Here is a 24,668-nt window from a genome sequence, read left to right as displayed (position 1 = left end):
ATAATTTATTATTATAATCAAGCGATGACGGTTCAGTAGTTTGGAAAGAACTTCCGATCTAATATGAATCTTTGATCGAATCCTGCTGACTGCTAAGAATAAAATTTAATATTTGGGTTTTTTTTTGTCCGGTAACCGACGTATATTCCGACCAATAACATACACTGCTATATCGACGTATATCCTGACCAATAACATAGACTGCTATAGATATTCGCCGCTAATCTAAATTTCGGTAGAAATCAGAATACTCCAAATTATTCAAAAATAAAAAATAAATAAGAATTTTTTTATAAAAACTCCGGTGACTGTGGTTGAAAATGTTGTGGTTTTGATTGAAGTTAAACTTAGATTTTGGTGATAAATCAAAATTTTCAAAAGGCTACCGAATAATTGTTAAATATTGGATACCATTAAACACATTAGATCATTTAGAGTAGGAGTGTTAAAATGTAATTTAACGATGAAAATCATTTTGATGTTACAAAAATTCAACATGTTGAATAAAAAATAGAGATTAATAATGGTCCATGTTAATTTTTCAAAATTTTGATAGTTTTGTATCTTCTTAATTATTTAAAAATAATAATTTAATTATAAATTTAGTAATTTATTTTTATTTTACACAAAAATATTATTGTATATTCTGTATAAATTATGACTAGGTTTATTTAGTTTTAACCTATAAAAATTAATTATTAATAAAACATTTATTTTATCAAACAAAACTATTATATTTTGTGTAAAAATTTAGTGTGTATTGAAATGATGATGTTAAAAAAATATGGACTATTAAATATATAAAGAAAATGAAAATGAGTCATTGACATTTTTTATTAATAGTCACGACGACGGCTTATTTATTTGTTTAATCATCCGACGTGAATACGTTATATTAGAAGCAATAACAAAAATAATGCCAAAACCCGGTTCAAGGCCGGCTCAATGGTATCATGAGCTCTAGGGCAAAAAAAAATTTCCTAACTACTATTTTTCTTTAAAAAATCTGATAGATATTTATGTTTTTTTTAAATATCAGAAGTATTTAAGAAAAAAACTGTGATAAAACAAAAATACTTTCGTATAAAAAAATTTGGACCCCTTTTTATTTTTAACATAAAAATATATACATTTTTAAAAAAATTGAATCCTTATCTTCTAATAAATAGGGGACAACGGACTGGACCTAGAGTGATCGCACCGATTGTCCCCTTATGTAAGCCGGTACTGACCCGGTTTAACCAACTTTGATATGTTTTCAGTTTGACTTTGTTTAGGACGAGAATGCTTGTCTAGATTCATTAAGCGGAAACTAAATTAATATTTGTAACATTAATTTATTACAAATCAATATTTTATAAGTAACTGATAAATACAACCGGTTTTAAATTTTGGACACTAATTGTCTAGCCAAATGATTAACATAGAGAACAGATAAGACCAATAAACGCAGGGGGTAAGATTATATATATACACTCACACATAAGACAAGTGTCGTCTAAATTTTTTTATAGACTATGTTTTAAAAACGATAGATTATGACCCTCCCTTAAAAAAGACGGATATATTTTTTTGTTCTATATTTTTTTAGAAATTTTAATTTTTGTATTTGTACTTTTAGTCATATTTGTTTTTTTGTATAGTATATTATTAAATGATTAATAAAATGTTTTAAATGAGTAATAAGTTGTTTTAATCAATACTATTAAAATAGTTGATTAACAATATATTAACAAGACACTGATAGTTCTTTTTAGTAGTATTGATTAACAATATATTAACAAGACACTGATATTGTTTTTAGAGTTATTAATAGTTCTTTTTGTGTAAGTTACAGTCAATAGTTATGTCAAAATTTTAAATAATTTTATTTATACACTAGATGTTTTATCGTATATCTGGACATTATCATGTTACAAATATTTATTGTTGTCGTTATTATTAAAGTTACAAATCTGTTTATTTTTTTACTTAATTAGTGTTTATACATTTTTATTTTAAATCTATTTTTATAATTAAAATTATATTTCCAGATAACAACATAATAAATATAAGAATTATCTTTTTATTTTAAACTTTTTATGTTTATTTATAACGATATATAATTTATAAATAATTATCTAATATATTAAATTATTTATTAAAATATAACTGATATTAACCAGTATATCTTTTAATATATAGTTTAGGAGCGAAGCTAAAGATTATTTTGAAGAAAAATAGTGAGTATAGTAAAATTAATAGTTTTATACTCTAATTTTTTTATTTGTTTTGGAAAGTATTTAAACTTTCTTAGTTTTAAATTCGGATGTTGTCTGACCACTTTATTTGTACGTAGTAAAGACTGCCCTGCATATGACATAACATAACACAAGATACTCAAGAGATTCTCAATCTCAATTATTTAGTCAACTACAAAGATACATAGAGAGAGAGAGATATACACATAATTTCAGTTTTCAGACAGAAGATGACTACTTTGGTCAACGGGGCATCTCCGGAGACGGTGGAAATGATGAAGGCGACATCAAATGGAGTGTTCCAAGGAGAAAGTCCGTTAGACTTTGCTCTTCCTCTTGTCATTCTACAGATTTGTCTTGTCGTCGCCGTCACTCGCTCTTTGGCCTTCTTCCTCCGCCCCATGAGACAGCCACGTGTTGTGGCCGAGATCATAGTAAGTCTTCAATCAACCCGCTTTACAACAGTTTTATTATTTTTGGTTCATGAAAGACAAGATCTGTACGTTCTTGTTGTCTATTTAGAGAGCTGATCATGGTTGCATCCAAAAATTTTGGTTCCGTTTTGTACAGCTTTTTTCTGTTTGAAGTTGAAAAAGAAATAGAGTGAGAACTGACAAACCTTCTACTGCTAACCAGAAGTTGTTTTTGGTATTATCAAATTTTGTCTAGTTCTTTCTAGGAAAATTGAGTTTTAATTCCATTTTATTTTTTGTTGCATCTGTGTGTCTTAAATCTCTGTTGTACCAGTAAAATGTCCAGTACGGTATGCCTTTTCGGTTTAGGAAAGTTACTATTTCTAATGAGAAAAGGAAATCGGGTTTTGAGGCTGTATAAATATGGGTCTAAAAGTTTGTAAATTATTATCACATCATTAATAAAAAACCCTAAACGGGTATTTGCCTCAATACGTTTTCTTCTCTATTCTTCTTCTAACCTAAACGACGGCTGTTCACAACATTTTTGTCGGATTCGGTTTGAATTTTTTTTTGTATTTAGAAAAACTAGTCATCCTATTCGTATTAAAACTTCGTTCGGACTTCAGCTATACTTCTGTTGGTTTAGTTTTCACGTTTAGAAAATCCAGTTATAAATTAGCTGTTTGGGACTTCAGCTATACTTCTGTTCGGGTCAGAAACATTTGCCAATGTCCGGTTTAACCGTAACCTTAACCAAACATAAATTAATTTGTACCGGGATCCAGGGTGGGATACTTCTGGGCCCGTCGGCGCTCGGTAGAATCACGGCGTACAAGAACTCACTGTTCCCGGCGAAAAGCCTGACTGTGCTCGACACCCTCGCAAACCTCGGCCTCCTTCTCTTCCTCTTCCTCGTCGGCCTCGAGATCGATCTGAAATCTCTCCGCCGCACCAGCCGAAAAGCGATCTCCATCGCCGCCGCCGGAACGCTCCTCCCTTTTGCTATGGGCGTCGTCACCTCCTTCGCCTTCCCGGAAGTTTCCTCTTCTTCCTCCGGAGACAATAACAGCAGAGTTCCGTTCATCATTTTCATGGGAGTAGCACTCTCCCTCACAGCTTTCGGAGTCTTGGCTCGAATCCTCGCCGAGCTAAAGCTTCTCACCACCGATCTCGGCCGTATCTCGATGTCCGCCGCCGCCGTCAACGACGTCTCCGCTTGGATTCTCCTCGCTCTGGCCATATCTCTCTCCGGCGACCGGAGCTCCTTGCTCGTTCCTCTCTGGGTTCTGCTGAGCGGGATCGCGTTTGTGATCGCTTGTTTTCTAATCGCGCCGCGGATTTTCGAACTGATCTCTCGGCGTTGCCACGAAGGCGAACGTATAGACGAGAAGTACGTCTGCCTCGCGCTTTGCGCGGTTCTGTTCGCGGGTTTCGCAACTGACGCGATTGGAATCCACGCGATTTTCGGCGCGTTTGTAGTCGGTGTTCTGTTTCCGAAAGGCCGTTTCGCGGACGCGATCGCGGAGAAGATTGAAGATGTCGTCATGGGTCTTCTGCTGCCGTTGTACTTCGTTATGAGCGGTTTGAAAACGGACGTAACTACCATTCACGGTCTGAAATCGTGGGGGAGACTCGCGCTGGTGATCGTAACGGCTTGTTTCGGGAAGATCGTTGGGACAGTGAGTGCTGCCTTGTTAAGCAAGGTAGGGTTTCGTGATTCGCTTGTTCTTGGAGTCTTGATGAACACGAGAGGTTTGGTCGAGCTTATTGTTCTCAACATTGGCAAAGACAGAAAGGTAATTTTCTCTAATCTTATATTAAATCTTTTTATATTAAACTAAACAATAATGTAATTATGATATAATTATGTAACGCAGGTTTTGAGCGATCAGACATTTGCAATTATGGTTCTCATGGCGATCTTTACGACGTTCATCACAACGCCACTAGTCATGGCGTTTTACAAACCAAGCGAGACAACGCAAACGCTGGACAGTGATAGCTACAAGAACCGCAAACGCAGACGCAAGATTGAGAGCGATGAAGAAGAAGAAGAGCAAACGCACCAGCTTAAGGTTTTGATATGTCTTCAAAGCGTTAAAGATATTAATCCGATGGTGAAACTAATCGAAGCTTCTCGCGGAAGAAACGAAACTAGAGAAAGCTTTTGCGTTTACGTTATGCATTTAACTCAGCTCTCGGAGAGACCTTCTTCGATTCGAATGGTTCAGAGGGCGAGAAGAAACGGTTTGACTTTTTGGAACAAGAAAAGAGATAACGTTGTGGTCGCGTTCGAAGCTTCTTGTAACCTACGAAACGTTTCGGTGCGTTCCGTGACCGCTATTTCACCTTTGTTAACAATTCACGAGGATATATGTAGCTCTGCGGATAGCAAACACGCAGCGTTTGTGATTTTGCCGTTTCATAGACGGTGGAGATCTCTGGAGCAAGAGTTTGAAACCGTGAGATCAGAGTTTCAGGGGATTAACAAAAGAGTTCTTGAAAATTCGCCGTGTTCTGTCGGAATCTTGGTCGACCGTGGTGGTCTCAGTGACATTCATTCTGAGGTAGCTTCAAGCAGCTTCTCGCTTTCCGTCAATGTTCTGTTCTTTGGTGGCGGCGATGATCGTGAGGCTTTGGCTTACGGGTTACGAATGGCGGAGCATCCTGGGGCTAAGTTAACCATTGTGGTTATATCAGGTCCAGAGATCTCAAAACTTGACATACTTGAAGTGCAAGAAACATCTCCTTCTCTGTTAGACGAGCGATTCCTTGCCGCGATCAAGAATACGGGGGCCATTTCGACGAGATTTGAAGAGAGGATAGTAAAATCTACAGAGGAAGTGGTTAAGATTATACAAGAATTTTGCGAGTGTGATATTTTATTAGTGGGAAAATCCGCGGAAAGACCCTTTGTTTCGAAACTACCGGTTATGGATTATCCGGAACTTGGACCGGTCGGAAACTTGATCCTCATGTCTACTTCGGTTTCAGTGTTGGTGGTTCAACAGTACACCACGAGAAATCCTTCCGTTGTGGGTTCAGTCTCTGTTGTGATGGTGGAGACGCCATGAAAAGAAAAGAAAAAAGCTGAAAAGATGGGTAATACAAATAGTGTGCATAAACATGTATTAAAATGATCCTCCTTAGTCCTTTTCATGAGCTTGTGAAGGTGTTGTAAGATCAAACATGTTTAAAAATTAGTGGCACAAAATACACTTAAAAGTATATTATTAGATATAGATTAGTCATGTTGTTAAAGATTGTCATGATAGTGGCTATGTAGGAATTTTTTAAAATTTGGTGTACCATATTTATCATTTATTTCGCTTACACGTTCATTATTAAGCTAGATTTACTTTCAGTGGTACAAGTTAGTTAAAAATAACTATCGTAGTAAAACCCAAAATTGTATAACACAAAAGTTTCTCATCAAACAAGACATGACATAATATAGATATTAGATGATATGGATTGCATCGAAAGACAAATCTAGCAGAACACATAAACTCCCAAAATAAGATTGTTACATAGCTTAAGCTTATTCAATCATCACAAGGCCAGAGTAATCAAAAACACACATACACACACACACTCCCATTTTTTTTCCTTTTTTTTAATAACAGTCATAGAGTTTGATATCCATCTTGACTCTAAAATACTTCGCACCTTCAAAGGTGTCAGTTTCAAACGTAACAATCCCTCGGGACATGAAGAAATCACCTGTCCCCCCGACCACAGACAAATCTCGTGTCTTCTCCATCATAAGATCTGCTCCCATTATGTTTAACGTCCCTTTGTGTTGAGTCGAGTTAAACACAAGTGTGTATGAGAACCACGCATTGTAATCATTCTTCATGTCGTAGAAATAGAACCCCTGAGCACGTGCCACAGGTTCGGATTGATAGTTTTTGTCTATGGTCACTGGATCGTCGAAGATCACGAGCTTTCCGAATTTGAAATTCCCGAGTCCCGGAGGGTTTGTAACGGCAGCAGATGTCGCGTTTTGCACGTCATCGACCCCAAACATTATGTCATGATAGTAGAGGACGAAGTTTTTGCAAGGTTTTGATTGAGATTTGGATGGTTTTCGAGCTGACATGACAGTTTCTGATAGAACAAGGACAATGAATAGGAAGAGAAATGATTTCATTTGGCGCACCATATTTTTGTCTATGAAGATGTGAAAGATAAGAATGAGAGTGTAAATGTAATTTGATGAAGAAAGTGTTGATTGATATACTAGTAAGTGTGATGGGTTTATATACAAATTGAGCTTAGTAGTCTGCATTAATAAAATGTAGAAGTGGACTAGCTCACTTTGTTTTTCTTCTGGTCAAATATATTTATTTTTTTTAGGTTGGTGAAAAGCTTTGTTTATGCATATCAACTATCAAGTGAAATCCTTTACGATGATATATCTGATACTTTTCAAATTAGGCGGCTCAATCACCTTTCGACAATTTCCACACATTGTAATGATAGATAAACCAGTTTAAGATAACTCGAATTCGTTGTTAAGTATCAAAACTAAATAGCTTAATTTCAATTGATCTAAAACATCTACCAGTACATAAATTTAGAAGCTGGAGAGATATCAAATCGGTAATGTAAATACATTGCCAATAGATTGGGTCATTGCGTTACTCTCAAGAACAAAAGAACATGTAGTTGCCGAGCGTCGAAAGCCATGTGGTAGTGTTTTCGTTGTAACAATTAGTTAACATTAGTACTACTCATTGCAACGATGACTTAGTTTCCGAATCTGGTCAGACAAAGGACTTGAAATGTCACCGAAATATGATATATCAAAATCGAGCTCCAAAAGATCATCAAATATCTAAACCATCTCATTTTGTTAGTTTATAACACTTGTATACTACAAGTATTAAAAATTCTAGAAATTGGTTAAATATTTTAATTGCGTTCATGATTTTTTATAAAGTTGCTCTAAAATTTTAGAATATTAAGATGATTTATGAATGTATAAAACTCTATCCTCAAAATTGGTTAATTCCCAAATATTTTCAAAATTTGCATAAAACATCATTTTAGCAACTAGCATGGTCGGGTCGTCTTTTAATTATGGGTTGGTGGGGAGCACTAATATCAGCACGGCGAGTTTTTTTCTAATACCTTATAATTTTACATGCCAATTTAGTCAAATGCCACTGACATGCTAATGAATTATATAATTCTTTTCCAATATTCACGTGTGGATTTAGTTTTACTAAACTACACTTTATTAGTTGTTGTGGGCTTAATTGTTAGTTGTTGTTTAAGTGTGGGTAAGAGTGAGGTAGCTTTGGATCCTCTCAGGATTAACAACATTCCGGAAGGTGAACAGGATGCAAGTCCCGGAGTTGCTCTCGCGACTTGTTTGTGTTGTCTGACGATTCTCTAGCTGATTAGGTGTTGTCGTACCATTTTACTTGAACCCCCCTTGTTCACTTCTGTTTATCCCCGTTTAGGGTTGATTCAATTCGGTTTTGGTGTCTCTTTTTGCTTTACTTTCAAGTTGTTCTTTTTTTTTTTCTGTTTATCTCATTCGTCTATCTCTATAAACTTCTGTTTATGTGTTTTTAATATGAAAACCAGTTAAAAAAACCACACTTTGTAAGTAATTTAAAACTTCAGTGTGTTTTATACTCTGTCTGTTTTACAAAAAATGTCAAATGATCTTTTTAACATATTAAAAAATAACTGAAATATATTTATTTTTTATAATATCTATGCAGTTTACAATTAGTATTAAGTTAAAACTAAATATAAATTGTATTGAAATTCTAAAATAATTTTTTTTATAACAAGAAAAAATGTCAAATAAAATTATTTATGAAACATAAAATATATATATGAAAATTAATTAATGTGTTGGTCTAACTTATAATTAGTACTGAATATCTATTACTTTATTATTAAACTTAAAATGACCATCTTTTAAATTATTGTTTTAGCATATATATATGATGTTTAGATCAGTTGTCAGTTTGGGTTTAAATTTTTATTGATACCCTATATATATATAAAGAAATTTAGGACTTTTTTCCTTCTCAAAATCAGTTGGTTACAGCTAAATTTGCCAATGATCTTTAACTACATCATTGTATCTTTTCTTTATGAGATTCCTAATCATGTTAATAAGTCAAATCTAACAAGTAGTGAACATTTTATCATCAATTCACCCATTTTATGCTATAAATTATGCTATCCTTAGCCGACTTAAAAGAACATTGGCATTTTGGCAGCCAATAAAGAACAAATTGCAGAATTTTAAATGTGACTTATAACTATTCATAAAATATTTTTATAATATCACGAAACCATGTATTACAAAAGAAAATACAGTACAGACAGAGACGATGTAAGTTTTGTTTTTGTTTCAAAAATTTGGCAGAAAAAGAAACAAGCAGAAATTCTTGATGGAAGCCTGATCACAAAAAGTTGCCTGGTCTTTGCTAATTCACTGTCACGTTGTTGAGCTCTCATCAGAGCCAGCCCTCTGGTCAAAGCCGTGGAAGCCCATGATTCCGACCAATTTATTTTTCACAAATTTATCAAATACTACTTTACTGTAGTGGCATAAGTTGAAGATAATGGTTTTGGTTTGGACAACCTCGATTCAAAACTGCTATAGTACATATTTTCTTTTCTCTTTTTGTTTTGAAAATGACCTTTTTCTGCTTGCAGCGTTTTAAAACTTAGGACTTGCTCCTAGAATTGGCTCCGGCTCTTATCAAATTTTACTTTGTTCACCGTATTACCTTTTTCTTTTTAGTTTTGCAATTTACAAATTCAAAAAGTTTGTTTATTTTTAGGCGAGATAATAAAATTAGATTTTTTTACGCTGTAGCACACTTTCTATTTTTTGAATTACTTCATTAGACACTTCTCACTTGTCCAACACAATATCTTTATCAAAAGACTTTCTTATCCTCACTTTAGACCAGACCAAGCTTCATCTAACCAAACATAAGAATCATTTTTAATATAATTTTTATATTTTGGACATATCCAACCACGTTTTCATTTAAAAAAAATACAAAACACAGATCTACATTCACTTTCTCCAGACCAAGAAAATCCTAATTTCTTCGTCCCTCTTTCAAACAACTAGAACATAGATTAAGTGAACTCAAAAGCTTACTGAATTGGATCTGCAGTTTGACGAACAACAATGGCGAAGAAGAAATCCAAGTTGTCTCTGAGCCACAACGTCACTGAGCCACTGAGTCCACGACTGTGTGAAAACTCCATGAATCTAAGCTCAGTGAAGCTTTGATTTATTTACATATCAAGATTTCTTTTTGATGAAGTAATGTATGGAAAACACTGGATTTAGACTTGCTTCAGATCTGTGGAAAAAAAAATGGTGTAAGCACATGACTATTTTAATGGAACCTTAAAGATGGCTCTTATCGTGAGATTTAATTTAAAGTTTAGTGCTTTTCCGTTGAGATGTTCTTCCGTCGAGATGTTTGGATGAAATATGTATGTCAACATAAACTGTGTCCACAAACTCTATGTCCTTAGAATCCTATATAATATATAAAATATATATATATATATATCCACAAAACAGTACTCTCTGTCCTATTTTAAGTGGAGTTTAAGGTTTTTTCACAAAGATTAAGAAAATACAAAATTTTATGTAATTTATCTTGGTTTTATACAAATAGCATTAAATAAAACAGTTTAACCAATAGAAAAAAAGATACAACATTTTGTAATTGGTTATAAATTTTAAGCAACATTAAATTTTGTCTAGGAAAGTGAGAATATCAATTATTTTGGGACAAAATAGAAATCCTTAAACACCACTTAAAATGAGATAGATGGAGTATTTACAAAATCTTATATGATTGAGAACTCTTCCGACGAACCTTCATCCATGGCATCTTGTATAATTCAGAAAAAAAACTAAGAAATATATGACTTGGAAAATCTGTAAATCCTATACAAAATCATGTCCAAAAATTTACGAAGAAATATCTGGAAATGAACCTTAGACACAAAATTGATTCTACAAAATTTTGTTCACAAAACTTTGTCCATAAAATCATGTCCAAGTTTTTTGAATATGAAAAATCAAAACAAAATTTACCATATCCACAATTTTGCTGTCCACATTTCTCAAATAAAAAAAAATTATTATCCAAACTTTTTATGTTCAAATAACCTTTTGTATAAATGTTAAAATATAATATATATATATATATATATATATATATATATACCAAAACGGATGTCTAAATGTAGAGAATTAAAATCATAATTTGTATTCATAAATTTATTTGATTTAAATATTTTAAAACGAAAATATAGGCAAAACATATTAAAGGGTGAAATAAACAAGAATAACATGTAACTAATATAGAACTAACTTGGTGTAAGTATGGATTTTAACGTTTTAGTGTTAGTGTCCAACTTTGATGTCCATGTCCACATTTTGTGTTTATGTATTTTTTGTCCATATCCACATTTTTTCCGTCCACATTTTCTATGTCAATGTATTTTTATATAATTTTTTAAATATATAAAATATATATATACAAATGGATTTTAAAATATAGAGAAAAAGAAATTATAATTTATTGTAACAATTATAATTTCTTTATATATCTTAAATTTTGAAAAAGACAAATATATATATATATATATATGTTGAGAAGAAAGAATATTTTATTATCAAATCTACTTTCTCAACCAAAACTGGTCCTCACCTTTGGATTGGCTTTCATCCGACATCTGTTGTTTGTCACTGCTCTCTAGGAACCAAACGACAACTTCTCCGAGTAAACACAAAACGCAAAGCTGTACGGTATTTGACAACTTGACAATATAAAAATACTATCACTAACTAAACCCTGGTCTCGGTTAAGGAAGTGAGGAGCATATTAGTCTCAAATCAGCTCAGAAACATGTTAAAGTGTCCCTCCAGCGTGTTGTGTCTGAATGTGTTAAAAAAAGAGAAAAAGTGTCTGAATATATAACTCACTCATAAAATTAACTAAAATTAATTGATTAGTATTAAAATTTAAATAATCAAAATTATTTATTTATTCGCTCCAAAGTATCTAAATTATCCAACATCTTTTGTCCAGATATTGGCATAATTTAAATCATCAAATATTTCTGTCCAAACAAATTGAAGTTACCGTAAAATAGAACTTAACTGAACAATGGGGTTTATTTTAGCCCAATATGAAGTTATCCTCGGTTCTTACTCGCAGCGTAGGACAGGTGTGTTGTATGCAAATGACTTTTGAATTGCTTGTATGCTAGTGACTTTTGTTTATCTCAATTCTAATGACTTTGAAGGTACATGCTAGAAATTGTGTGCATTTATTGCATAAGCTAATTATGGAGTTTCGAGTACGTATGGAAACTGAATAAGTTGTCTTCTTTTTCCTTTTCAGAAATCCATAACCATAAATCTCTTTTTAGCCCTTCATTTTATGATGAGTTGTTTTTCAACAGGCAGAACTAGCAGTTTCGGAGCTTTCAGGTAAGGCGATTAATAAATGACTTAGGAACAAATTATGTCGGAATTTTCGTTTATATTAGAAGTAAATCAGGCTCGAAAAAAGATTTGAAGTACGAGGCAAGTTCAATATTAGAATCGAGTTCGCTATACAATAAAAATCGAGGCCGCTAAGTTATCACTATAAAATTTCTCTCTAGGAGTTCTCTGGAGAACTTTGGGTGGGTTCTTTGACTACTTTCTCTTAGACAAAAAGAGGTACAAGTTTTTTATGTGTACTCATTAAGATCGTAAATAGGCTTAAAATCCCATCAAAGAGGAGAATATCAATTCTTCAGAAACTTGGAAACACAAGAACTCTAACTTGAATCGCAGCTTGCAGTTCTGGAAGCTAGGTTCTTTGCTAAGAAACCTCTTGCCAAAGGTAAATGTCAATACCAGTTATCTTTATATACATTAAATACACCTAATATGCATATTCACTTCAAACGATCATTGTTTCATAACAGGACTTGAAGAAGACTCCCTCTTTTCCATTAAAATGACAGTTTCGAACTTTTCTGTGCATCCAAATAAGTGAGAATAAATTCAAACTTAAAAAACTTTTAAATAGAAGAGCATATAATTTTAGTGAAACAAATCTATGTCCTTAAGCTTGAAAATGGAGGGTGGATATACCAGATGTCAGCATGCATATCCTTGGATCGTTCATCTTTAATTGCACAAAAACCAGATTCTAATGGCATTTTACTAGCTTTTATCCTAGCATTTCAGTTCTAATATTTTAGTCAAGGGATCTCATTTTACACTTGATTTTAAGAACAATGATAGAAGTAGAGATTAAGGTTTGTATTCTATGGCAGACAGGACCGGCTCAACAGTTTTATGGACCCTAGTGCAAAAAATAAAATTAGAGCCTTAAACTAATAGTAGTTCAAACTTCAAAATTTTTGATAAATTTTATTTTTAAAAATAAATATTATGAGTATGTTTTCAGAAAATTATGATGAAACCAAATATTTATATATATGGAAAAAAAATTTAACCTCTTTATAGATAATTTTAACATAAAACTATAATATATTTTTTAAAATCCAGATCCCTCGACTATTAAGAATGGGGAGACATTGGACTGGATTCCGGGCGGTCGCACCGTTTGTCCCCCACCTAAGCCGGCCCTGATGGCAGGTGGCAACAATAAGCTTCATTGATCTCAATTCTTCCACATCATTTGGTATCTATTCCTACTTCCCTCCCCAAAAAGCTAGAGTCCGTCTGATCACATCTTTATTGTTTTTTATTGTTTCATATGTCTTATCCAATATAAATCCATCAGATGAAAAAAAAGCATGGTATTCCTAACACAAGAGCTGAACGCGGACAAATCTTTCAGAAGAAAAATGTATATAAAAAGAATGTGCTTAGTTTTTGAAATAAAATAACTACATCAATTTTGCTACGATAAAGAAACTCTGTAAACCTGTTTTTCTGAGGTGCTCAAAACTTGAAAAAAAACTTTGAAGACTGAAATGTTTGAGTAAGGTGTTTTGTTTCTAGTGTTGGCTGAGATAATTACTTAAGAATCTATTCTATTAAATTAGGAATATGATCTATTGATATAGATTTAATCCAACTATTTTTATATAACTATTAGAAAAATTTACTAATCATTTAGAAAAATACTTTATATAAATATGATTTCAAAAATATAAAAATATGATTAAAAATATAAATATGAAAATTAAACTTTTTAAAAGAAATGTAAGACAAAAATATAACCACTCTTTATAAAATGAGTCAGAATCTAGTATACTATTTATTTCCCTCTTATTTGTTGTATAAAATACCATTTTAATTTTATTTGCAATTTCCTGTACTGTTTGCTCTCCACATTTTTCTGCTTGCAATATTATGGTTTTACCGTTTTCTTAAATAATATAAACTTACATTAATTTCAACTTCAATACAGCATCATTCGTTTAATGGAAAACGATAGAACCTAGGTAACAATAATAGTATAACACACCGAAAGATTTTAGTAATTTAATGGAAATAAAGAATACCAGAGCGAGTTAAATAACCAATTCATTCGAAGACAGAAGCGCTCTCACTTAAAAAATGGAGTGCATAAGAAATTTAACACAGTTTAATATTATATTTACAACACATTGTTCTTAATTAGTGATTATAGTTTTGGAACCATAAAAATGATTAAGTTTTGCAAAATATTTGGAAAATATAAAGATTTTAAAGAGAAGTTTCAATAGTTTAGAACTTAATCATATATCACAGATGCATAATTTAAGAGTAGACATTCTCCCATGTAGTGCAAAAAAGCAACTGTTGTTTATCATGTATATAAATACAGAACTACAAATTTGGTTTGTAATCTATAGGAATCTGTTTGATAACACAAAAAAAAACATTAATATGAGAGTGAATAGGAGGAAACTAACGAAAATAATGTTTGACAGGTAACTAGGTTTAATTATTAATCATAGATGTGCTTTCAGAAACCATTATTGATTTACTTATATGTTAGTTTATGTGGAAGTTTAGTTTAGCTTTTTATTAATTGTTTATTAAATCAATCAGAAGATTTGGAATTCAATTTTTATAAAATGAAAATTACAAATACTATAGAAAAATATATTATAAGAAATTTTAGTATGGTGTAAGGAGTATTGTATTATTTTTTATAGTTTCTAATAATATAATTCAGTAGACTTTGGAAAAAATATATCTTTTAATGTATTAACCAAACAAAAAAAAGAGTGAAGAACCAAAAAGAAAAGACAGAAGGCACGTGCTAAAGATTCTGATAGCACGTGTGGGTGGGGGGGATGGGGGGGGGGTTGCATAAGTCGTCTTACCCTCCTTTTATTTGCGGCGTCCGTTTGTTGTAGATGCGGCGATGATTACCACTCCTTCGCTTTTATAGCCTCGCGTTCTCCTCTCTATATAACACATCTTTCAATAATCTCTATCGCCGGCGCTGCAAATTCCCCTATAAGATTTCTCAAAGAAGACGAAGAAGAAGAAGAGAATCATCGGTTGTTGAAAAAGTATTTTCATTTCGTTGAAAGAGAATTGCTTTGCGATTTGATTATTCCTTCATCTGATCCCGTGAAATTCTGTTTAATCAGATTCAGGTAAATTCTTCCTTTGTTGCAACAATCGAATTTCTTAATTTATTGTTTGATTGAGAAAAAAAGTCAAAAGAGTATTGTCCTTTTTGTTCGATGGATTGTTGTGTATCGGAAATCGAAGAAATAAATCTCTGTTTTATTCCTTGTTTTGTTCGAGAAAACATGACACCGATGCACTTCACATGTTTTTTTTTTGTACCTTTGCTGCGTTTATTGATGCATTCACAGTCTCATTTATGCTTGCGTGTTGTCCTCGTAACGATTTTGTGGTTTCTCATGTTGTACCTTTTTGTTTGTTTGTTTACTTGCACTGAAATTGACACTCGCTTGTCTTTTCTTTGTGTTATGAAGCAGAAGGATGGTTAGCTGCTACCTTTAATACTTTGGTGGAGGTTTGAGAATTAACTAACTTTCGGTTAGAGAGAGCAATTGTTTGAAGCAGCTGCCAGATTTGGTTTTGAACGTTTTTATTTGAGAAATGGATCGGTGCGATACCTCAGGATTTGTAAGCGGAGGTGGAGATGCTTATAAGGCTTTCTAACTCTCTTTCTCTCTCTCTCTTTCCCCCTGAAGTTTGTGCTGTTGGCTTCTTCCTCTTTGCTTTTGTTGTGTGACCGACCAACCGACCATGCATTCCAGATTCCAAAACACTGCTTTTGCTGCTACCACCAATTCATTTAACATCTTGGGCCGTTCCCTTCAAGTCCAAGAAGCAGAGGCTGCCACTGATACTACTCTGCGTCTTGATTCCCTTCCCTCCCCACTACCTAACTCAAAGGGTACTAAAAGGAAATGGGGATCAATGTTTCAAGAAGCTGATCCTTTGCTTTCCTTGAGACTCGGTCACTCCTCAAGCTCTTCTGATACCAAAGGCAGCTCGCCAACTGCTTCCATGACTTTATCTTCTCCCAAAGAAATCGAGGAGGCCTCCTCCATGGATCTTGACCTCGACTTTACCCTCCATCTCGGCAACGATAAGCCGGCTAGCGACAGAATACCAGCCAACCTGAAAATGAAAGGGACAACATGTGATCTGGAGTTGAGTCTCTCTGGTGGAGGAGGAGGGTCTTGTCAATCTGAGATCACTGCGGTCCAGCAGCAGCAGGCGAACCAATATCCAACTCTTGCGGACATGTTACGTGCTACTAATGAACGATCCACATCATGTGGTGGCGGGAGACCAGGGTTTGCGTCATCACCTGCATTGCAAGCTTTATCAAGCAAAGAAACAAGCTCCTTCCTAGCTCATGCTCCTAAGAAGATAATCATTCCTTCTGCTGCTCCTCATGTTCTAGACCTGTCTTCAAGCTCGACAACAACAACAACAACGCCATTAAGCTCCGGTGCATTTACTTCCGGTTTAACTCAGCAGCTGAAGCCTCATCATAAGAGTTCTTCTTCTAGTTCCAAGTTGTGTCAAGTAGAAGGATGTCAGAAGGGGGCAAGAGGCGCGTCAGGCCGTTGCATTTCCCACGGTGGTGGACGTAGATGCCAGAAACATGGTTGCCACAAAGGAGCTGAAGGTCGAACTGTGTACTGTAAAGCCCATGGAGGTGGGCGTAGATGCGATTTTCTAGGATGCACCAAAAGCGCTGAAGGCCGTACTGACTTTTGTATAGCACATGGAGGTGGTCGAAGATGCAGCCATGAAGATTGCACACGAGCTGCTAGAGGAAGGTCAGGGCTCTGTATCAGGCATGGTGGAGGAAAGAGATGCCAAAGAGAGAACTGCACTAAAAGCGCTGAAGGGCTTTCGGGACTCTGCATCTCTCATGGAGGTGGTCGTCGATGCCAGTCTAGTGGATGCACGAAAGGAGCGCAAGGGAGCACTATGTTCTGCAAAGCACATGGTGGTGGTAAACGGTGCACACACTTTGGTTGCACGAAAGGCGCGGAAGGAAGCACGCCGTTCTGTAAAGGACATGGAGGAGGTAAACGATGTGCCTTTGGAGAAGGTGATCCCTGCTCCAAGAGTGTTCATGGAGGTACAAATTTCTGTGTGGCTCATGGAGGTGGTAAGAGATGTGCGGTTCCTGAATGCACAAAGAGCGCGAGAGGGAGGACTGATTTCTGTGTCAGGCACGGTGGAGGAAAGAGGTGCATGTCTGAAGGATGTGGGAAAAGCGCGCAAGGTAGCACTGACTATTGCAAGGCGCATGGAGGAGGGAAGCGTTGTGCGTGGGGTCATCCCGAGACCGAGTACGCGGGACAATCTTCTTCTGGTCCTTGTAACTCGTTTGCTCGAGGTAAGAGTGGTCTTTGTGCACTCCATAACAGTCTGGTTGAGGATAACCGGGTTCATGGAGGAATGACTATAACTTCTGGGAGCCAAGAACCGAGAGGAAGCAGCAGCAGCGAGGAAGAGTTTAGCGGTTCTCAAGACATGAACATCGACATGATGAAAGCGAGAAGTGCTGATGGATCTCCAGAGACTGATATTGATCTCAACGAGGATGAAGCAGGAGTGGGGTTGGCTCCAGAAGGAAGAGTCCATGGTGGAAGTTTGATAATGGCGATGTTGGCTGCTAAAGAGGGTGGCTCTGGCTCTGGCTCAAGCAACCTGCCTAAGAGGTGGATGTAAGTTAATAATATCTTCAGTTTGATTCCAGTCTTTTAATGCTGCACGCGTGGAGTATGTTTGCGCACATGGGAGTGAAGGTGTTACGAGTCTTGTGTTTGGTCTAGTTTAGGTTTGTGCTAAGTCCGTGTCTTATTTTCATGTAGATATTGAATCAAGGTTATTGTGAATTGTCGAAACATTCTCTCTTCTTCTTCCGATGATGATGATAAGAATAAAACTGATGTCTTTGTTTGCAAAACTGCAAATCTTAATTTCTTATGTCTTTTGATTTAAGATACAGTTCTTGCAACTCTAGCTTTAGGTCAGGTTTCATGGCGTCATTGCTGACGTGATTTCAACGGCCTGATTCGAAGACTGATGCGTAATCATGATGTTGTACGCTATTTTGTGTTCTTTCCCAATGTTAGATAAAGCAAAGGTAAATTTGCAACAGCTGTAGAAGCAAGTTGTGAGAAATTGAATAGTGAAGCTGTAGATGTTACATCTTTAGTACATTATACAAACGGTACTGGACCAACATCAAAGAGCAGACTACAAAATAAAACTAAAAGCGATTACAGTTTTGATCTAAACCGAACTGAATCAAGAAAATTATTACCCGGTCTAAAACCATCAATGTCTGAAAGATATCAGGAAAGAAACTCAGCAAACCTATATTGAGATATGTCGGAAATCTGAAGGCACTTGTGTGCAAAATATATATAAACGAGTGATAGGATCATAAGATACGGTGAGAAACATCCGTGGCAGAAAGAAGCAATTTAAATTTTGCAACATTCAAAATTCAAAGATTTGACTCTCATAACGAAGATGGTACTCCATAACAGAATCAACAATAATAGAGTTCATTCAAATTCATATGTTGCGTAAATTTTGGTTAAAACCCCGAATAAAATCCACAGAGAGAGAGAGAGACTAAAGGGTTTATATAACCAAGCCAGCTTCCAATAACAAGTAAACAAAAAAACAAATGCTTCGAGTTTCATCTATCAATCCGGAAGACTCAGATGATGATGCAGAGAGAAACTTACACACTCTTCTAATCCTTCTTCTTGATGAAGGCTCCTCTGGGGATTTTGCTCATCACCTTGCTCAAAACCTTCTCATCGAGCACAGCGTATTGCTTCTTGATCTCCTTCATTGCCTTTTCGCCAAAGGCATCTACTTTATCATCATACTTTTCGTAAAGCACGGGAACGGTGAAGAGAAGAACAGTTGCTGAAAGCAGAGAGAAGAGAGTATTAGATATCAGAAAACACACATAGCATGGTAATTTAATAGATTCGATGTAACAAGGGATCTGTATAGAGTATTACCGATATAGATCAAGGTCAAGAAGTTGCATGAGCTACCAACTTTGGACAAAACCCACAAACCAGCAACAACCTGAAAACAAGATTAGCGTAAGAAACCAACAATCTAAAATTTGAACAAAAAAAGGTTACTACCATAAGGAACTTCTTGAGATCTCTTCCTAATGCGATGTTCCTAAGAAGAGAAAAACCACGATTGATCTCAATCCTTAGTCCAGAGGCAAGCTGGAGAACGACTTCCTGGGGGATGTGAACTTCAGGGATATGAGGAGGTGTCCTGTAAAAAAAAATGCAAAATAATCAATCATCCTTTTTGAACATAACGATACAAATCTCAAACATTCAACTTACTTGTGAATGAAGGTAGTAGCACTAGACCACAAGAACAACACAGCGAGAGCGAGGATCGAGATGTGGCCGAAGAGAGTGAGGAGGTTGTATTGAAGATACTCGAATAAGATCCAGGAGAGTGTTGCAGCACCCAGCACTCCTCCTGATACCTTCTTGTTCCTCCATAGGAATATGTCAGCAGCTGATTCAAATTAACAAAACAACAACATGTAAATAGCATATCAAATCCACACACTTCACAATCGAGAGATCCTAGGCTAAACTTCACAATAAGCTAGAGAATCCAGATCCGATAAGAGAGAGTATATAGAATTAGAGATCCATACGTTTTCCGCCGCCGAAGACCTTGTGGACAGGCTTTTCTCTTCCGAAGAGGCGGTAGATCTTCGTCTTGATAGACGACTCTTTCTTCTCGTCATCTGAATCTGAAGAAGAAGAGTCGTCGTGACCGTGGATCTTCTCCGCGATCTTCTCCATGATCGATTCCTCGTGTTTGTGCTCTTGCGCCATTGTAGTTAGCTTCAAAACCTCCGCAAAAACCCTAAAACTTTGGTTCAGTGAGAAGCGGAGAAGAAAATAAAAGAAAAAAGTATCTCCCAGTCCACCTTTAAGAGCGTTCGATACGGATTCAATCTCGCCCGTCGATTTATATTACTCTATCGCGGTCGTTGGTGTATCCGGGCCGGTGCAGCCCACGTTGGAATCAATGGCTTACTTAAGTTGCTCAGACAAAAAAAGCTTACTATCAAAAATAAATATAATTAAATAAACTAATAAGACAAACTACTGTTAAATTTCTAATCAAATGTTCAAATTAAATAGTTGATTGGTTTTTGGAATAAAACGACATCGAATAACTCATTCTATTTAGAGAAATTCCCTAAGATATTCTTTATTACTTTTTTCACCAAAAATATTTTAAATATGATCAAAAAAGTTTCATTAAAATTAAAGATAAAGTTACACTTCTATGTTAAAATAAGTTTCAAACATTATTTTCAAATTTCAAAAAAAAAAAAAAAACTTTTTTGAAAAAGTTAGAAAATTTTAAAATTAAAATATATAATTTAAAACTATAAATATTTTTATTTTTTCGTATTATAATATTTTATTATTTATTTATCTATAAAGTGAGGGATAAAAGATTTTTTTGCATTTTAATGAATTTTTTAAATCATTTTTTCTTTATAAGATTTTGATAACAAAAACTTAAAAAGAATTATTTGAGATAATTGCTCAAAAACAAAGTTACATATGATAGCTCCTTCTATTAATTCTTTGCTATTTTATATGAACAAAATATAATACTCATTCCATCCATTTCACAAACATTCCAAAAAAATATAAAGAAAACATTTTTAAACAGTTATCTATAAATTTTCTATGTATGAATAAAGCCAAAATATAAAAAAATTAAGTGAATTTTTTTTTTGAAATTAAAAGAGTTAAATCCTCATCTATTAAAGATACATACCTAACCCACAGATGAAAATAGATATTCAAATAAACCGAAGCAATAATTTATATCCGTATGACCAGTAGAGTTCGAACCAGAATTCACCGTATTGGGTTTATTATCTCAAGCTCCTGGTTTAAAATTAAGTTAATTTTACTCATCTCTTTCCATCTATTTTATTATTTCGCCTAAGATGTGTTCTCCTATATTATACTCCATCCGTTTCATATTACTTGTCGTTCTAGGTTTATGCGCACAAATTAAGAAAACATTTAATTTTACATATTTTTAAAATAAAAATACTATTACCAATATACCTAACCATATATCAACCAATAAAAAAATAGATTAGAGAATATTTTCAATAAAATCTTCCGAAAACCGAAAAAGACACTTATTTTGAAACGAAAATTCTGCTCTAAAACGACAAGTAATCTGAAACGGAGGGAATATAAAAATATCCAATATATCGACAACTATAATATTCTTGGAAATGTATAATTTATAAAAGCTATATAAAAATATATATTTTACTGAATCCGATACTTAATATCATTTGTAACTAAAAAATGAGTAAATATATATTTTCACAAGAAGCTTAAACTATTTTTTCTAAATTCAAAAAATGATAAACATTTTAGAATAACACTATACTTCTATCAAATGCCATTACAATTACAAACCCCATAAAACTACATTTTTAGAAATCCAAATATATAACTTTATATCGTTTACAATGTGATAGATTTGAATAAAAAAATAGTATCAAAAACAATTCCAACTTCGTATGCAATTATTTGTATTTTTTAATACTTGTGGAGAAGAAATATGTACAGTTGCCCCAAAGTTTATCTGAAGAAATGATCCCTTATCCATTAAATCGTTTTTTTTTTAAAAAGAAAAATTAATTTTGGTCAAAAGACAAAGCCGTCGCTTCCGGTTCACACGAGCCGCACGCGTGCTTCGATTAAATCCGATTCTGTCTAGGTCTCCTCTTCTTTACCTTCACAAAAACTCAATTCTCTCTGCGTCTACCTACCTTACCTACAGAGAGACTATTGATCGGAGACGTTATTATCATCATCTCGCAACCCGGAGGTCGTCGGAAACCAAAACTCTTCAATCTCGGAAAATCCGAGGGGGCTTTTGTTCCTTTTGATGGAAGATAGTGTGGTGGATGATGTGATAAAGAGGTTATTGGGTGCCAAAAACGGCAAGACGACGAAGCAGGTGCAGTTGACGGACGACGAGATCAAACACCTCTGCTCCACCGCCAAGCAAATCTTCCTCAGTCAACCTAATCTCCTCGAACTCGAGGCTCCCATCAAGATTTGTGGTTCTCTTTCTTTCTTTCTTTCTTAATATTGAGTCTGTTGGTTATCTTTTGATTGAGATGGAGAGATTGATACCTAACCAGATATGTTTTAATTTAGAAAAGAAAAAAAATGCATATGAAACTGGTCAAACTTTGATTCTACTGTTTGGTCAATAGCCTAGAGAGATGCATATGATATTTGAATCTGTTATAAATGATCATATCACTTTTATAACGGTATTTGTTTTTTTTTCTATGTTTTTTTTTGTCAGGAGATACACATGGACAGTTCTCAGATCTCTTGAGGCTGTTTGAGTACGGTGGCTACCCACCTGCTGCGAACTATCTCTTCCTCGGGGACTACGTAGACCGTGGCAAGCAGAGCGTTGAGACCATATGCCTCCTCCTCGCCTACAAGATCAAATACAAAGAGAACTTCTTCCTCTTGCGTGGGAACCATGAGTGCGCTTCTATAAACCGTATCTACGGGTTCTACGACGAGTGCAAGAAGAGATATAGCGTTAAAGTGTGGAAGGTGTTCACCGACTGTTTTAACTGTCTCCCTGTTGCTGCTCTCATCGATGAGAAGATACTGTGTATGCACGGTGGGTTGTCCCCTGAGTTGAAGCATTTGGATGAGATCAGGAACATTGCTCGTCCTATCGATATTCCTGATCATGGGTTGTTGTGTGATCTGTTGTGGTCTGATCCGGACAAGGATATTGAAGGGTGGGGAGAGAATGACAGGGGGGTTTCTTATACCTTTGGGGTTGATAAGGTTGAGGAGTTTCTTCAAAAGCATGACCTTGACCTAATCTGCAGAGCTCATCAGGTACTTAGAGGAAAGAAACTGTTATTTGTTTAATATCTTTTTTGGTTAACTTCTCCATTGTTAGAGTCTACTCAAGCTGATTGTTTTCCGTTTAAGGTTGTGGAAGATGGGTATGAGTTCTTTGCAAACAGGCAGCTAGTTACGATATTCTCGGCACCAAACTACTGTGGAGAGTTTGACAATGCAGGTGCGATGATGAGCGTGGATGATTCCTTGACATGCTCTTTTCAAATCCTTAAAGCTTCTGAAAAGAAAGGAAACTTCGGGTTTGGCAAGAATGGTAGGCGAGGAACCCCACCTCGCAAGGTTAGCTTCTTTTAAAAGCATGGAACAATAGAATTAGTCAAGTCTTTTTTACTCAGTCTCATTGTTTTTGTTTTCTCTTTAGGGTGGTGGAAAAGGTTGAAAGACAAAATCATGTTTCCTGGCTCAAGACACTTTGCTGCTTGAGCTGAATGTTATTAATCATCAATCAAACTGTCATCTTCTTCTGCTCTGGATCACTTATGGCAAAAGGGTTATTCCTATCTTTTCCCTCACCGAGTGAATATGAAATTTCTGACTATATAAATCTTTGTATCTTTGAGTGAATCTTAGATATTATCTGTGAGATACACTGTTGTTTCTTTTCCTTAAAACATTTAATGAAAACCCTGATGTTCTCCTGTGACGTAACTTGAAAAAACGGCAAGCTGTATCGCTTAGAAACTTACGAAATTATTGGTCAAAGATTGGCAGAACCCTAGCTCCATTTGATTAGAAGAAAACTAGGTATCTTTGTACTCGGAATTAAGTACGTATGGTGGTGAAGTCTTAGGCTTCACGTCACACAAATAATTCATCAAAAGTCTTCCTCCTCTTGGATCCGTTACACGCCTAACAAAATGGAATTGCTCTGGTTCTATAAGTCTTTGAAGAAAAACAATAAGAACCAGTCGCGAAGCAACTATAAGAACCACTATGTAACTGGCTAATGATGGTTTCAAGGTCATCAGGTTCCCTTATCGACAAGACAGGGCTGTAAAGGTTTCAAGGTCGTCAGCTAAGATTGACAATGTGAAAAATTAGTTACTTTAATTAATAGAAGATAGTTGTTTTGATGACTAAAACATATAATACACCTAAGTCTACAAAAATTAATTGATATATACACTTGATTAAGAAATTAACAGTGCGACTTTCTAACAAATTTCCAAACTCAGGTAAAACTATTTCTACTATAAAAATCGTCTTGATCAATCCTAACACCATCACCAGAACTCGTGTTTCACACTACAATAAACAAATAAAAAAGTTTTTTTTCCTATTTTTTTAAACACAAACCGACAAATAAATTACACTTCAAAATTTTGTGTTGTTATAGTATTTACAGTATGGTAATTCAGGTGTCAAAGAAAATTTACAATGCTTTCATTATTGTAAATTTATTTACAATTTTATTTTCAGCACATGTATATGCTTCTATCAACATAAATGCATGTATAAAAAATTGTATCGTATATCAATGCTTGCGAGGATTAAAAGAGCGACT

The 24,668-nt window shown here is 34.7% G+C and overlaps 5 protein-coding genes across 6 annotated transcripts; 3 read left to right on the top strand and 2 right to left on the bottom strand.

Moving 5' to 3' along the window:
• Positions 1-2,421: 2,421 nt before the first annotated feature.
• On the top strand, positions 2,422-5,920 carry LOC108827541 (cation/H(+) antiporter 16). Its single transcript, XM_018600957.2, has 3 exons — positions 2,422-2,674; positions 3,442-4,452; positions 4,534-5,920. Exons 1-3 carry the CDS (start codon positions 2,471-2,473, stop codon positions 5,728-5,730), a joined length of 2,412 nt encoding a protein of 803 aa, XP_018456459.1. The 5' UTR covers positions 2,422-2,470; the 3' UTR covers positions 5,731-5,920.
• A 130-nt stretch (positions 5,921-6,050) lies between these two features.
• LOC108827545 (dirigent protein 5) lies at positions 6,051-6,904 on the bottom strand. Its single transcript, XM_018600960.2, has one exon. It carries the CDS (start codon positions 6,819-6,821, stop codon positions 6,273-6,275), a length of 549 nt encoding a protein of 182 aa, XP_018456462.1. The 5' UTR covers positions 6,822-6,904; the 3' UTR covers positions 6,051-6,272.
• An 8,121-nt stretch (positions 6,905-15,025) lies between these two features.
• LOC108825473 (uncharacterized) lies at positions 15,026-18,115 on the top strand. 2 transcript variants are annotated; one of them, XM_018598771.2, is made up of 2 exons: positions 15,026-15,292; positions 15,644-18,115. In XM_018598771.2, the coding sequence occupies exon 2, from the start codon at positions 15,918-15,920 to the stop codon at positions 17,868-17,870; it is 1,953 nt and encodes a 650-aa protein (XP_018454273.1). In that variant the 5' UTR covers positions 15,026-15,292; positions 15,644-15,917; the 3' UTR covers positions 17,871-18,115. The 2 variants fall into 2 exon arrangements, with proteins under 2 accessions (XP_018454273.1, XP_018454272.1); XM_018598770.2 differs by having other exon boundaries at positions 15,641-18,115.
• A 584-nt stretch (positions 18,116-18,699) lies between these two features.
• Positions 18,700-20,128, bottom strand: LOC108825481 (reticulon-like protein B3). The gene is made up of 5 exons (XM_018598779.2): positions 19,861-20,128; positions 19,535-19,715; positions 19,319-19,460; positions 19,187-19,256; positions 18,700-19,088 (listed from the first exon to the last, which is right to left on the bottom strand). The coding sequence occupies exons 1-5, from the start codon at positions 20,042-20,044 to the stop codon at positions 18,910-18,912; spliced, it is 756 nt and encodes a 251-aa protein (XP_018454281.1). The 5' UTR covers positions 20,045-20,128; the 3' UTR covers positions 18,700-18,909.
• A 1,821-nt stretch (positions 20,129-21,949) lies between these two features.
• On the top strand, positions 21,950-23,807 carry LOC108825480 (serine/threonine-protein phosphatase PP1 isozyme 3). Its single transcript, XM_018598778.1, has 4 exons — positions 21,950-22,326; positions 22,578-23,137; positions 23,234-23,443; positions 23,526-23,807. The coding sequence occupies exons 1-4, from the start codon at positions 22,149-22,151 to the stop codon at positions 23,541-23,543; spliced, it is 966 nt and encodes a 321-aa protein (XP_018454280.1). The 5' UTR covers positions 21,950-22,148; the 3' UTR covers positions 23,544-23,807.
• Positions 23,808-24,668: the final 861 nt, after the last annotated feature.

The sequence above is a fragment of the Raphanus sativus genome, chromosome 9 (assembly GCF_000801105.2).
Source record: "Raphanus sativus cultivar WK10039 chromosome 9, ASM80110v3, whole genome shotgun sequence".
Classification (NCBI taxonomy): domain Eukaryota; kingdom Viridiplantae; phylum Streptophyta; class Magnoliopsida; order Brassicales; family Brassicaceae; genus Raphanus; species Raphanus sativus.
The sequence above is the reverse complement of the archived record's forward strand: the minus strand, read 5'-3'. Positions and strand labels throughout refer to the sequence as shown.

What these genes read in the sequence shown, in the direction of transcription:
- LOC108827541 (XM_018600957.2), top strand. Translation starts at nt 2,471, where the DNA reads ATGACTACTTTGGTCAACGGGGCATCTCCGGAGACGGTGGAAATGATG. An exon ending in GTGTTGTGGCCGAGATCATA is followed by an intron (nt 2,675 to 3,441) that starts GTAAGTCTTCAA and finishes ACCGGGATCCAG; the next exon opens with GGTGGGATACTTCTGGGCCC. An exon ending in ACATTGGCAAAGACAGAAAG is followed by an intron (nt 4,453 to 4,533) that starts GTAATTTTCTCT and finishes TATGTAACGCAG; the next exon opens with GTTTTGAGCGATCAGACATT.
- LOC108827545 (XM_018600960.2), bottom strand. Translation starts at nt 6,821, where the DNA reads ATGGTGCGCCAAATGAAATCATTTCTCTTCCTATTCATTGTCCTTGTT.
- LOC108825473 (XM_018598771.2), top strand. Translation starts at nt 15,918, where the DNA reads ATGCATTCCAGATTCCAAAACACTGCTTTTGCTGCTACCACCAATTCA.
- LOC108825481 (XM_018598779.2), bottom strand. Translation starts at nt 20,044, where the DNA reads ATGGCGCAAGAGCACAAACACGAGGAATCGATCATGGAGAAGATCGCG. An exon ending in GGTCTTCGGCGGCGGAAAAC is followed by an intron (nt 19,716 to 19,860) that starts GTATGGATCTCT and finishes AATTTGAATCAG; the next exon opens with CTGCTGACATATTCCTATGG. An exon ending in GCTACTACCTTCATTCACAA is followed by an intron (nt 19,461 to 19,534) that starts GTAAGTTGAATG and finishes TTTTTTTTACAG; the next exon opens with GACACCTCCTCATATCCCTG.
- LOC108825480 (XM_018598778.1), top strand. Translation starts at nt 22,149, where the DNA reads ATGGAAGATAGTGTGGTGGATGATGTGATAAAGAGGTTATTGGGTGCC. An exon ending in GGCTCCCATCAAGATTTGTG is followed by an intron (nt 22,327 to 22,577) that starts GTTCTCTTTCTT and finishes TTTTTTTGTCAG; the next exon opens with GAGATACACATGGACAGTTC. An exon ending in TAATCTGCAGAGCTCATCAG is followed by an intron (nt 23,138 to 23,233) that starts GTACTTAGAGGA and finishes TTTCCGTTTAAG; the next exon opens with GTTGTGGAAGATGGGTATGA.